This window comes from Botrytis byssoidea (assembly GCF_014898295.1).
Source record: "Botrytis byssoidea strain MUCL 94 chromosome Unknown BBYS_010, whole genome shotgun sequence".
Lineage (NCBI taxonomy): Eukaryota > Fungi > Ascomycota > Leotiomycetes > Helotiales > Sclerotiniaceae > Botrytis > Botrytis byssoidea.
Window position 1 is genome coordinate 285,754 of NW_024065851.1, and position 13,056 is coordinate 298,809.

The following is a 13,056-nucleotide window of genomic DNA, read 5'->3' on the forward strand; positions in this document are numbered from 1 at the left end:
AGCTATGCGATCCTCATGTGAAATTCTCAATAATCATCTAACCTTTGAGTGATATTCAATGTGTATATACATATTAGGCTGTTAGACGATGCACCCTTTGAATCCAAAATGAAGCATAACTGAATCGAAATCGTATTACACATGCTGGAACTCCCTCTCCCATTGAGCTTTACATAATTGAACATCCCCCTTCGCTTAGCCCACCATCACCATTGGAACCCGCTTTTCCTCCCCCAGCAGCTAGAACGGCGGTGCGGCTGATATCTTCCCATACTTCTGCTACTAGCTCGCCGGTCATGGATGAACATCTGAGGGGGTGGTGGGTCAGTGCTTTGTTGGGGACGGATAATATTTGTTGCGTTTCTGTTTCGCGTTGAGTTTGGAGGGGAGGGGAAGGATGGGTTATTATGAAATATGAAATATGAAATATCAAGTACGAAGTATAAAAGAGGAATGGTAAATTGAGAACCACGGATGAATAAAACTCACTCCATATATCGATCGCATCTCAATTCCTGCGCAATGCGATGACCTTCTTGCGGATAGATAATTCCATTTGGATCTTTTTCGGATCGGAGATCGCGCTTGAGAGCGAGAAGGAGGACGGGGAGTTCGTATTGGAAGGCGGTTTGGAGTTCTTTGGCCCACTGTTTGGGGGATTAGTTTTGTTTCTTTTGTTTGTTTGATGTGCATCAGGTTCTTCTTGTTTGTGTTTTTGGTGATGTATTTGTGTGTTCCTGTCCTTCGCGCGTGATTTTCACTCATCTACTTGTCATGGGGATGGAATATTGGCTATCAAGGAAATTAACTATACAATACATACAAATCTCTGTAGATTAATCAAACTCAGCCGATTGGAAACGGCATAACAGAGTACAACAACATTAGGTTTCAATGTTTTCCAATCGGTAGGCGAAGAGGTGTCGTAGAAATTTAAGCGGTAAGGGATGTTGGAGAAGCGGATGCCGAAGGTAAATGGTTGGTGGGAATCGAAGAGGAGATGGGCTTGTTTCGAGGTGGCGGAGGGGGAGAGATTGGATGGGGGTTGGCTGGAAGGGAGGATAAGTTCGGGCCTTGGGGGTGGATGGGGGAGGGGTGGGAAATCTCACGATAGGAAGGTTGATTTACCGACTTCGGAATCGCCCAGGAGGAGAACGGTTGTTTCTATAGGAGGGGGTCCTAGTTGGGTGTCATTCATGGTTGATTCTATGAATGCATAGTCTCATGTTTGCATGAACAATGAATGTGACTTGAAGGAGTCGTTGTGGAGTAGAGTTGATAGGAGTGCAGAGGGGTAAGGTTACGATAAGCGATAAGGAATTTACCCCTGCTGCATCTAAGAGCTCATTGGCCCGAAGATTCATGAGTCAATAAAAATTTCGGACAAACAATATCATTGAAGAAAATCTAATGATTTGATTTCATGAATGTTCGTCCGGAAGACCTGTAGAAGAGAAGTGCTTTCGATACCACAGAAGTGTTCACGAGCTTTCTTCACAAAAGACAATTGGATTCCCGACGCAGAGAGAAGTGCAAGAGAGAGAAGATCGAAGAAGATGGGAGGAACGACGGATTATAGCGATTGGTCGCATGAGAATTTGATCAAGAGGGTTACTCAACTAGAGAAGGAGCTTAAAAGCAATACCAAAAGGTACTGATCATCCTTCTCACAATCCTCAGAAATCAATATTGATCGAACACCAGCGTAACCCCTCTCCCCAAACGAAATCTTCAGAAACCCCGCCGCGAACGCGATTTTGACCCATCCAAATACAATACTCGACTCATAGCCCTCAAACTTGCATATTTGGGAAAACGCTACAATGGATTCGAACATCATGCACACCCAACACCTTTGACTACCATTGAAGAAGAATTGTGGCAGGCGTTGAATAAGGCTCGTCTTATATTTCCTCAAGGGGTAAATCCTCTGGCGCCGGGAGAAGTCAATTGGGAGGGATGTGAATATTCGAAATGTGGGAGGACGGATAAGGGTGTTAGTGCTTTTGGACAGGTGATTGGGATTAGAGTGAGGAGTAACCGACCACTGCCTAAACCGAAAGCGAAGTCCACACAAGAAGGATCTGTAGAGGGAGAAGCTGGTGAAGAGGAAGATATGTATAACACGTATCCGAGGGAAAACGGCATCGAAGTCACATCTGCGCCGCTATCTCCATCTGCAGGCGTTCCAGGACCACAGGGTTCCGATAGTGGAACGTTCAGTTTGTCGGATCCAGAGATTCAGGAAAGTCTCGATTTTGATCATATTACGGATGAGATACCTTATCCACAAGTTCTCAATCGTCTTCTACCACCCGATATTCGTATACTAGCATGGTGTCCATCACCGCCTGTCGATTTCTCTGCCCGCTTCTCTTGTCGTGAGCGCCGCTATCGATATTTCTTTACTCAGCCTGCGTTTTCTCCTATTCCTTCTCAGTTGGAACATGGTACATCGGCTAGTAAGATGAAAGATGGCTGGTTGGATATCGATGCTATGAGGGAAGCGGCGAGGTTGTATGAGGGATTGCACGATTTTAGGAACTTTTGCAAGGTGGATCCGGGAAAACAAATCACCAATTTTGAAAGGAGGATCTTTTATGCGAATATCGAAGAGGTAGATGATTACACTAGTTCGCTAGCTTATGTAAATGGGGGTTCGTTCCTTGATGAATCAGTTCGTTCCAAAGCGAACGGTGAGAGTAAGGCTCCTAAAGTCTATACTTTCGACCTTCATGGGTCGGCGTTTCTCTGGCATCAAGTACGTCACATGGTTGCTATTTTGTTTCTAGTAGGACAGGGCCTAGAGAAACCTTCTGTGGTCTCGGAATTATTGGATGTGGAAAAGAATCCAGGAAGACCTACTTATGAAATGGCAACCGATACTCCACTTGTTCTTTGGGACTGTATCTTTCCCCACGAAGACGACGAGTCCCGAACCGATGCTTTGGATTGGCATTACATAGGCGACTCTCCCGGATTCTCCGAGGGTAAATTCGGACAAGCTGGCTTGATGGATGATTTATGGAAAGTCTGGAGAGAACGTAAAATTGACTCGATTCTCGCGGGTGAATTAATGGGGATTGTCAGTCGTCAAGGAGTGGATGCGAGTGAGCTAAGTGGAGGTAAAGGAGGGAAAGGAAGGAGTCAGAAGGTTTTTGATGGGAGTGATAGCCCGAGATTTGCGGGGAAGTATACAAAGGTTATGGATAAGACGAGGATGGAAACGGTGGAGGTGGTTAATGAGAGGTATGTGGTTAGAAAGGGGTTGGTGGCGAAGGATCAGAAAAAGGGGTTTAAGAGGATGGAGAAGGAGGGAGAAAGTGAGAAGGATGGAGAATAGTATTACAAATAAGACAGAAAGAGGAAGTAAACTACACGTATCAATTTAGACATAAAAAAATCCCAACACAGCTTAAATTCGCAATCAGAAATTTGTTTGGAGTTTTCAATTTTGTTACACTATGCCATGTTTTCAATGGTCTAAATCTACATGGGAATGCACAACTCGGCTAGAATACTGTGTCGATATAGAAACATTGTGTTTCTATACCACTTCACTGACTACTAAAATTCTGCTCACCATTCCTACGGAGGTAACGATGTGGAAAAAAAATTCAATGCCCGCCAAGCGTCGTCAAGTTCCCCTTTGGAATACACTGTTGAGTCTTGTTTGTAGTGATAGTTGTAGTTACTTTTGAGAGGTTTACATAGAGTATTTTTTTTTTGATTAACTTTGAAGAACTTGCTATAAAGAAATGAAATGAAGATTATGTATGAGTTGTGCCATTTAAGCACGCGGAGATGTCCAGAAGGTATGGGCGGGCGTTCGTTACATAACCCCAACCCTAATATTTGCCGAGTGCGTAGATGAGATCATTCCCTACCTACATTAGGTCATGATTGAATCTTACTTCCAGGGCACATCAAAAAGTAAGAAATTAGTCGATACTATTGAATATTTCGCGAGAGAACGTAATTGTAAAAATACACATGTATATTCCTAAATACATTTCCGTGTATTCCTGGGGACGCTTCCATATCCTACGAGAACAAATCTCATCGTTCTCTCGCCTTGACAGTAACCATCAAATCCGGTTTCTCCCACAGGATGAAAACTTTCTGCTCATTCCAATTGCGGCTCTCCTCGCACAAATTTATGTCGAAATGCCACAGGATACGCGTGAGAATGGCTCGCATTTCTGACATTGCAAGATGCTAGTTGATGATTAGTTATTAAGTCAACTACCCCACTTTCCGACCACCCCCTGTTTCCAACCACCTAAAAAAATCATATTATCTACACTTAAAACTTTAATAACTCAATAATTATTGAACTTCAATAAAATCGCTTATAGAATCACTTTCTATAGCACTAAAACTATTATCTCCTTCAATTTCATAATCTCTCACTTCAATTTGTATATACTTTATAATTCTAATCTTTACAAATTTCGAATTTGGAGATACTACAACCTTTTGCCTTTTTTTAAGTAATACTTCATCTAATTAATATTCTAATTTTCTAATTTTATTCTTTATTTCTAAAAGTTTATAATCTTTAGTATTAAATTCTTTTATAATCTTACAAAATAATAATCTTTATATTAATAAATTGGTTTTTTTTTGAATTATTATATTTCTATATTTTCTAATATTGATTTCTTTTTAAAGGGTTTTCTATTAAATAAATAATAAATATATATTCTATTGAAAAATAGGATTATTATTAGATTTAGAATTAAATAATAAAACCTTTTTATTATTATTTTCAAGTAAAAATTGATTTATAAGAGATTTAGTTATATTTTTGAACCAAAGATTATTAGCTTGTTATCAGACTTAATATTTTGAATAATTAAACCTTCTATTCTAATCTTTTAATAACAAAAAGGAAATTATGTTTTCTAATTAATAAGAAATTAAATAATAAATTTAATTTATTAAATTCAATTCAATATATACTTTTTAGAAATAAGAATATAAATAAATCAAATGATTATAATATATATAATATATATAATAAAAGAAATAAGAGATATATATTATTATTAAAATATTCTAATATAAATACTATAATTTTATAATTTCCATATCCATTCAAAATGAGAAATTTTGAATTTTCTAATTGAATAGGGATAATTTGAAGGATATAAATCTTTTTTAGCCATTTTAAAACTATAATATCTATAATCTATTTATTTTTTATAATAATAAAGTTCTAATTCTTAAATAGAATTAAATCAATTGGAAATTATTATTATTAAACTGATTTTTTCTTATATATTACAAAAGGAATAATGCTTTTTCTATTAACTAAAATGTTGGAAATATATGATATATACCACATGACATATCACGTGAGCTATGGCACGTGCACATATATATATATCTTCCACTTTGTAATCTAGATCTACGAAGTGATAAGTCAATCTACATAGTTATTAATATATACAACCACTATTCTACCACTCTCTTTTTAACAAATTATAAAGCCTAATGCTCAACAGTAAGACTACAACTAAAGACTATTTATAAATTTATATAGCCTAAGTAGAGATTAATAATAAATAAATTCTATATAAGAACTAAGTTAATCACAATTTCATTTAGTATAATAGAATAACTATTATACAACAATTATGATGTAATTATTATATATATCACACCTTTCTTTTAAAAGATCATTTTTATCTAAATACATAACTTTATTACAAATTAGCAAAGTTATATTATATACAAAAAATACCTTACACTAACAAATTTTTTCATTTATTCATTATTACAATAAATAACAATACTAAGTATAAGAACTACCCTAAATATATCTCTTTATTTATTCAAAAGAATTATAAGCAATAAACCCATCAAATACAAATTCAACTTTGGGGGAAAACTATATTCTATATTTGTAAAAAGATATTATATAAATATATATAAGTTGCGATCAACACCAAGGATATTCTAGTAGAAGGCTTCGAGGAACTGAGATTATTTGGAAGTAATAGTATAACAATTATTCAATTCAATATTGAAAAGAAAGCTAATTACTTTAAAAATGAAGCAAATGTATTATTCTATATCTACTACTCATTTTTTGATAATAATAAAGCTTTAATTAATAAATATGATATAGTAAAAGAACTCTAGAACTACCTTACAATTAAATATTTTTAGATTGATAATATTGTAGTAAATAAATATTTTCTCAAAATCAAAAACTTTGTTTTCTAATTAAAAGATATACCAAATATGATTATTATAAATGCTTGGGACAAATTCAAGGAATTCTATCAAAGATTATTATTTGCAAACCCCTTTGCTAATATTATATATACTAATAAATCGCTTTTTCAAAATCTAACTGCATCCCTTCCAAATGAGTACAAAATTACCATTGATATGATATACATTATTAATATTATTCTAATAATTGATTAAAAAATTAAGTATCTCCAAATAAAGGAAATTGAGATTAAGGATTCCACAAAGATAATACACATTACTAAAGAAAACAGAAATAATTTATACCACAATCTTTATCAAAACTCAAATATAGACTTAAAGTTTAATATATTCGATCCCTATAAACTCTACAATAAAATAGAATATTCAATATAGAAATATCTCTTATTTAAATATGCAAAACGATTTTTGATATACAATACTAAATATAAAAAGAAGTAATAACAATCGATTTCTTCTTTATAGAATAATAAAAGAGAAAGATATAATTATAAAGCTTATATAACCAAATCAAATTCAACAAAAAACATTAATAATAAAAAAGATAATAATTCTGATTCCGAATATTGCTATTTTATTAAAAAAATTATTAATAAAACATTCCTATTTTTATAATATACCGATTCTGATGTTATATTATATATATTTAATCAATATTCTTTTTTCAAAACCCTAACTACTATATTATATCGAAAGATAATAATTGGTGGGGGAGCTATATATTTATACAAAAAAGGAATGGTAGATATGGTATATAAGAATAGATCAAGAATAATATTGAATAAAATCTTATATATACTTAGACTAGGAGTCAATTTATTCTCTACTAAGAAAATCTGTAAAACAGAATTCGAAAAAAGGTTTAACTTAAAAAGGATATATTTCATATTAAAAGATAATAAGTATAATAAGATTATCGAAGCCAAAATGAAAGATGGAATATATATTATTTCATATATAAAATTAGAATATAAAAACTCTATATTGTTTATTAAAATTATAAATAGTATAAAAAATACCTCTAAAAAACTAATTATATCAGAAAAAGAGAGATATCTAATATAACATTAATACTTTAATCATTTTAACCCCAATAAAATCAGAAATCTATATAAAATAATTATATTTCAAAAACCTATCAAAATTCCCTCATTTTTTGATATATATAATATATATTTTTTCACCAAAATAATCAATAGAATCCTAAATCAATTGAGTATATAGAAATCCAAAAAATTAGAATTGATTTATTTTGATATAGTTAACCTTTTTCTAAAATCTATTTGAAGATACAAATACTTTATTCTTATTATCGATAATGCAACAAAAGTAAATTGAATTATTTCTTTGAAATATAAGAATAATATAATATTTTTACTAAAAGAATAAAAATAAGTAATCGAATTTAATATAAAAGTATCAATAATCGCTACTAGAATTGATAATACCCCAGAACTACTATAATCAATTTGAGAATGGAAATCTGATATACAATCAAAAGTTATAATGATAGTATTATTACATCAAAATGGATTGACTGTATATAATATTTGTATAACAAAAACTAATATAAAAGTAATATTAAAAGAAGTTTACTTACCTTTAAAATTCTGGAATAAAACTATAAAGCATAATGTATATATCCGAAACTGTATTAGTATTAAACCAAACTCAAATGGAATTAATCGAAGCCTATTGAAAACATTTATTAGTACTGTATCAAATATTAATAAATATAAGATCTAGGGGAATCAATATTATATTTATATTAATTCTAAAACAATTCTAAATAGATAAAGATACAATAAATTGCGGGATATTATAAGAATCAATATATTCTTAAAGTATTCGAAGGATATAATCAAATATATAAAAGTATATTCACTTGAATTGGACTATATTTATTGATCTTTTCAAATTATAATCGATGAAAATTATAGAAATAGAAATATGGATTTGAGATTCAAAAATTATATAACTAAATCTCAAAAAACAAAGAATATAAAACTAGACCAAAACTCCCACAATAAACCAAAATTCGATTTGGAAATATCATTTAATTAAATCAACCCATCAATCTCTTTAAATTTAATAATCCCAAACTTTATTAAAATACAACTATCTAAAAAAATCAACAAAAAAAATATCTCTCGCTTCAACAAAAACAAAAACAGTAATATTCACCTTATTCCCAATTTGCTACCCAATTTATTAGAATAAACAAAAAAAATATTAAATATATTTATAGTAATTTCAATAACCTTATCTATAAAAATATCATTTGAAACTAATATATCCTTAGCTTTTATTCCGATTTTATTTTTTAAATATAATTTTATCAAAAGTTAGTAAAGTTATAAATCACAAAATCAATTTTTGAAATCAAAATATAATCTTTGTAAGAGAAAAAGAGATGCGATTATAGATAACCAAAAGGAATAAAGTATTTCCAAAATAATCCAAATATTTCTTATTATATCAAATAAGCTATTTGATAAACAAATCGAACAAATTATAATAGCAATTCTAAATATTTTATAAAGTAATAAGAAAACGAAAAATATAATTATCTTTAATCTTATAGTAATATTTGCAAACACTTCTGAAGATAATAATATAGTATTATCTACAAATGAGATTCTGGGAATCAAAATCCCTAAAACCTATAAGGAAGTTATAGTAAACAAAAATCATATAAAAAAATAGCAAACAGTAATCCAAAAAGAAATAGATTTTTTGATTAAAAATAGTATTTGAAAAGAGTTTATTCTTCTATAAGAAAGTAATCTTATTTCAACAAAATAGATATTTATTATAAAAACAAAAAACAATTTAATAAAGAGATTCAAAGTATAATTAATCATCTAAAGTTTCAGTTAAGTTTTAGAAAAAGATTATAATAAAACATTTGCACCTACAATCCAATTTAATACTTTTTGCCTTTTCCTAGCAATTATTACTCAAGAAAATTTAGAGTGTTCACATTTCGATATCAAAAATACATTTATGGAATTATATTTGAAAGAAGAAATCTATTTGGCCCCTTCTCAGAGAATATAAGTAAAGCAGGGATACATTCTTTATACACTTTGTAATCTTTATGGATTGAAATAAACTAATAGAAACTAAAGCTTATTATTGAAAAACCATCTTATAAAAATTGGATTTATATAAAGCCAAGCTAACCCTTATTTATATATTAATTATCAAAGGGAAATAATATTGTTAGTATATATAGACGATATTGTTGTAACTGTAGTATAGAGATAAAACATCAAATGGTTTTATCAAGAATTATCTAATCGTTTTAATATTAAGGATCTGGGGGAGATTAGTAAGATCTTAGGAGTCTGTATTATTCAAAATAGAAAAAAAAGAATTCTAATAATAGATCAAAAAGAATACCTGGATACTATACTTATACAATTCGGAATCCCTTATGATTAATATATGCCAAAAAAGATATCAATTTCTAATTACAATTAATTACAACCTATATATTCAGATAATAAATTTATAGATGTTTATAAATATCAACAAGTGATTAATAATATAATTTATTCTATAATTTATATAAGATCAGATATTACTTTTAGTTTCAAAAAATTAGTATAAGCTATATTCAACCCAGCAAAATATTATAGCATTACATTTAAAAACCTTATAAGATATCTGAAATCAATTATTAAACAGAAACTATATTTTAAGCCTAGAGGAGTTTAATCAACTATATATAAAGCCTATAACCTTCTGTAATATATTATCAAAGTTTATATAAATATAGATTAGGTATTTGATAAAGCTGATCAAAAAAGCATTTCTGGAGATATAACTATGTTCTATAATGGATCAATCTTATAGGCAAGTAAGAAGCAAATATCTATAATAATATCAAATATAAAAGCAAAATATATTTCAGTAGTTATATTTATAAAGCAAAACTAATAACTAATTCAACTCTTAAGAAACTTAAAACACTCAAAGTATATTAATAATAAAGATATAATATAAATACTTAATAACAATCAAAAAGCATTAGTTTTAATTAAAAATCCTCATCTATACAAACAATCAAAATATATCAATATATACTATCACTTTATCAGAAACCTTATTGAGAAATAATTAATTAATATTAATTATATTAATACTAAGAATATAGCTATAAACAAATTAACAAAGCCATATACAAAAATAATATTCGAAAGATATAAAAATATATTAGGTCTTATAGTAAATTAAAAGCTCAACTACAAAAGCTAAAAGAGAGTAATTTCTTTAAAAGAGTATTGGAAATATATAATATATATTACATAATATATTATATAAGCTATGATATATATATATATATATATATCTTCCACTTTGTAGTCTAGATCTACGAAGTAATAAGTCAATCTACATAGTCATTAATACATGCAACCACTGTCCTACCACTCTCTTTTTAACATAAAATATATTTTATAAAAAAGATTCAAATTCGAGATTCAGATTGTTTTTTTTGAATAAATCTTTAATTAATATTTTTTATTATTAATTTATTAAAATTTTGATTTTCTATTATATCTATTTTATTTATATTTTATTTATTGGTTAGCTTAATAATCTTGATTTCAGGGATTGTAAGATTCCGGAATTATTTCTTAATAATATTAGATATAATATCTAAAACTTATGTAGAATCAATTTGATATTATTTCTTAATTCTAATATTAAAATGTTTTTAAAAAAAGTTATATATTTATTTCTTTTCAAATAAAGAATCCTTTCTTTATATAATAAAAAGGTACTCTATTATCTCTCTAATTTAATAATATATAAAGCTAATACCAAAAGCTTTTTATATTAATATTCATTCTACTAATTGATTCTTCTAAATTAAAAATAATTTTTGAAATATTTAGATATCTTTTTAATACAAAACTCTATTATATATTCAATTATAAAATATAATATATAAAATATTATAATCCAAACTAGTTTTTTATATACTTACTCCATTTATAATCACTTTAAAAGCCTTTATAATATTTTTTTTGATATATTGATTCTTTATATTATAATTATAATAATATTAAAATTTCAAATCAATTAATTAAAGTATTATTGAATTATTCAAAATATAAATTTTATAATTACTTAAAGTGGTATGGTTTTTAAGGTGGTCGAAAAGAGGGGGTGGTTGGAAAGTGGGGTAGTTGACTTAATAGTATATCTTACACGGGAACGTGATTCACATGCCTATCCTAAGTAATTCCTGGGTCCCACGGAAAACGGTTGTACGACACCAAGCTTGTCCGACGCTCTCGTCATCCCTTTCTCATCGTTATGACGAAGAATATAACTATTTGCGCTAAAGTCAGTACTATTGATATTGTTTGGCGATACTAAGGGCTACGAACCTCATGAAATCACTTCTATCAGTAACGGTATCTAGACGACGAGCAGTCTTATCTTGCGTGTATTGTATGTGTCTGTGTCTCGCCTTCTGCAGTGCAGAAAACAGCGCCAACATAGCCAAAATGGGTATTCCAAGCAGCGGGTAGGCACGCATGACGCGGAATAGACGTGCGAACTTGAGACCCTTGAAGATGTTGGCAATCCAAGAATTGTATTCCTGGGTGCGGAGAGCATCGAAAGATTCGGCGAAGCATAGATCGCCGATCAAATCGAATGTGGTGAAGTTGAAGAATCGGACAATGTTCACTTTGTCATTTGAGGGACTGTCGATTTGCTCGTAGAGTTTCTGGGTGAGGAGGTCAAAGTATACGTTCATTAGAGGCTCTTGCTCGCGAAGAGAAGCTTCTGAGAAGGCGTGGCTTAGTGCTCGTCTGATTCGAGCGTGTTCTACGTCGTTGGATGCTGATTTGGTCAGTTTAAATCCTTTCTTGAACATGCTATGAAGTATCAACTTACAGATGATGTCTGCGACTCCGTCATTTCCAGAGAAATACACATCTTTATCTTTTGGGATAGGTTTCTTTCCATGATGCTGGCCGTAGATTTCTAGATAGAAGAGTAAGGACTAGTTTTCATTCCAAAAATTCGCCAGACCATACCTTGCCATGCTTCAGAATTGTTGAAGGATACTGTTGCGGGAGATATTCGAACAGTATTTCCGTAAAGATCATGAAGCTTCTTTGGGTTTGCCACCCCGTCACCTGTCCAAATCTCTGTGAATCCAGTTTGGTTAGCAAGTTTATCGCATTTTTTAAAGAGTCTATGAGGTGAATGGCAATGAGAGGTGTTTCACTTGCCCCAGTAAGTTGGAAAGTAAAAGGTACCACGTAATCGAGGTCCAGGGGTTTTAGCGAGAGGATGAAATGTGACGTTGTATAAACCGACAATTAGACAAAAAATTGCATACTTGAAAATGATTAGCCTAGTATATCAATGCCAGGTTTGACTCACAAATAAACCAAGGAATAGCAGGATGTTGAAAAATTCTAAGAAAGCCATTATTGTTCCGGTGAATGGAAGACTCTGGAAGCGATGAAAGTGATTTGAGATTATTGGGAGTAACTTGGAAGTTTGTCTTGTGGATAAAAGGTGTAAGTAAGATCGCTCTGGGTAAAAAGTACAAACAAACTTATAGTATTTGATTTTTCAGCACACTTCGCCTCAGTACGGCGCAATCATGCAGGTGCAAGGTGCAAGCAGGAAACCGGCCTAATAGAACCCGACGCCTTTAGACACAATGAATCATAATAGAATGCAAAATAGTGAGTACCTAAGTGAATGATTCACATCACTCATTAGCTTTTATTCTGACCAGCCAAATAAACAACTATCTTAGAAGCTATAGGTGAC

The 13,056-nt window shown here is 30.5% G+C and overlaps 3 protein-coding genes across 3 annotated transcripts; 1 reads left to right on the forward strand and 2 right to left on the reverse strand.

Annotated features, from left to right (window-relative positions):
- Positions 1–17: 17 nt before the first annotated feature.
- On the reverse strand, positions 18–1,298 carry EAE97_005725 (uncharacterized protein). The gene is made up of 4 exons (XM_038876237.1): positions 1,110–1,298; positions 824–1,049; positions 490–647; positions 18–308 (listed from the first exon to the last, which is right to left on the reverse strand). The coding sequence occupies exons 1-4, from the start codon at positions 1,196–1,198 to the stop codon at positions 170–172; spliced, it is 612 nt and encodes a 203-aa protein (XP_038732713.1). The 5' UTR covers positions 1,199–1,298; the 3' UTR covers positions 18–169.
- Positions 1,299–1,427: 129 nt separating this feature from the next.
- EAE97_005726 (uncharacterized protein) lies at positions 1,428–3,343 on the forward strand (the record flags this gene model as incomplete). Its single annotated transcript, XM_038876238.1, has 2 exons — positions 1,428–1,651; positions 1,705–3,343. The coding sequence occupies 2 exons, from the start codon at positions 1,428–1,430 to the stop codon at positions 3,341–3,343; spliced, it is 1,863 nt and encodes a 620-aa protein (XP_038732714.1).
- An 8,144-nt stretch (positions 3,344–11,487) lies between these two features.
- On the reverse strand, positions 11,488–12,920 carry EAE97_005727 (uncharacterized protein; the record flags this gene model as incomplete). The annotated part of the gene is made up of 6 exons (XM_038876239.1): positions 12,658–12,920; positions 12,500–12,612; positions 12,306–12,466; positions 12,163–12,252; positions 11,649–12,108; positions 11,488–11,590 (listed from the first exon to the last, which is right to left on the reverse strand). Exons 1-6 carry the CDS (start codon positions 12,703–12,705, stop codon positions 11,488–11,490), a joined length of 975 nt encoding a protein of 324 aa, XP_038732715.1. The 5' UTR covers positions 12,706–12,920.
- Positions 12,921–13,056: the final 136 nt, after the last annotated feature.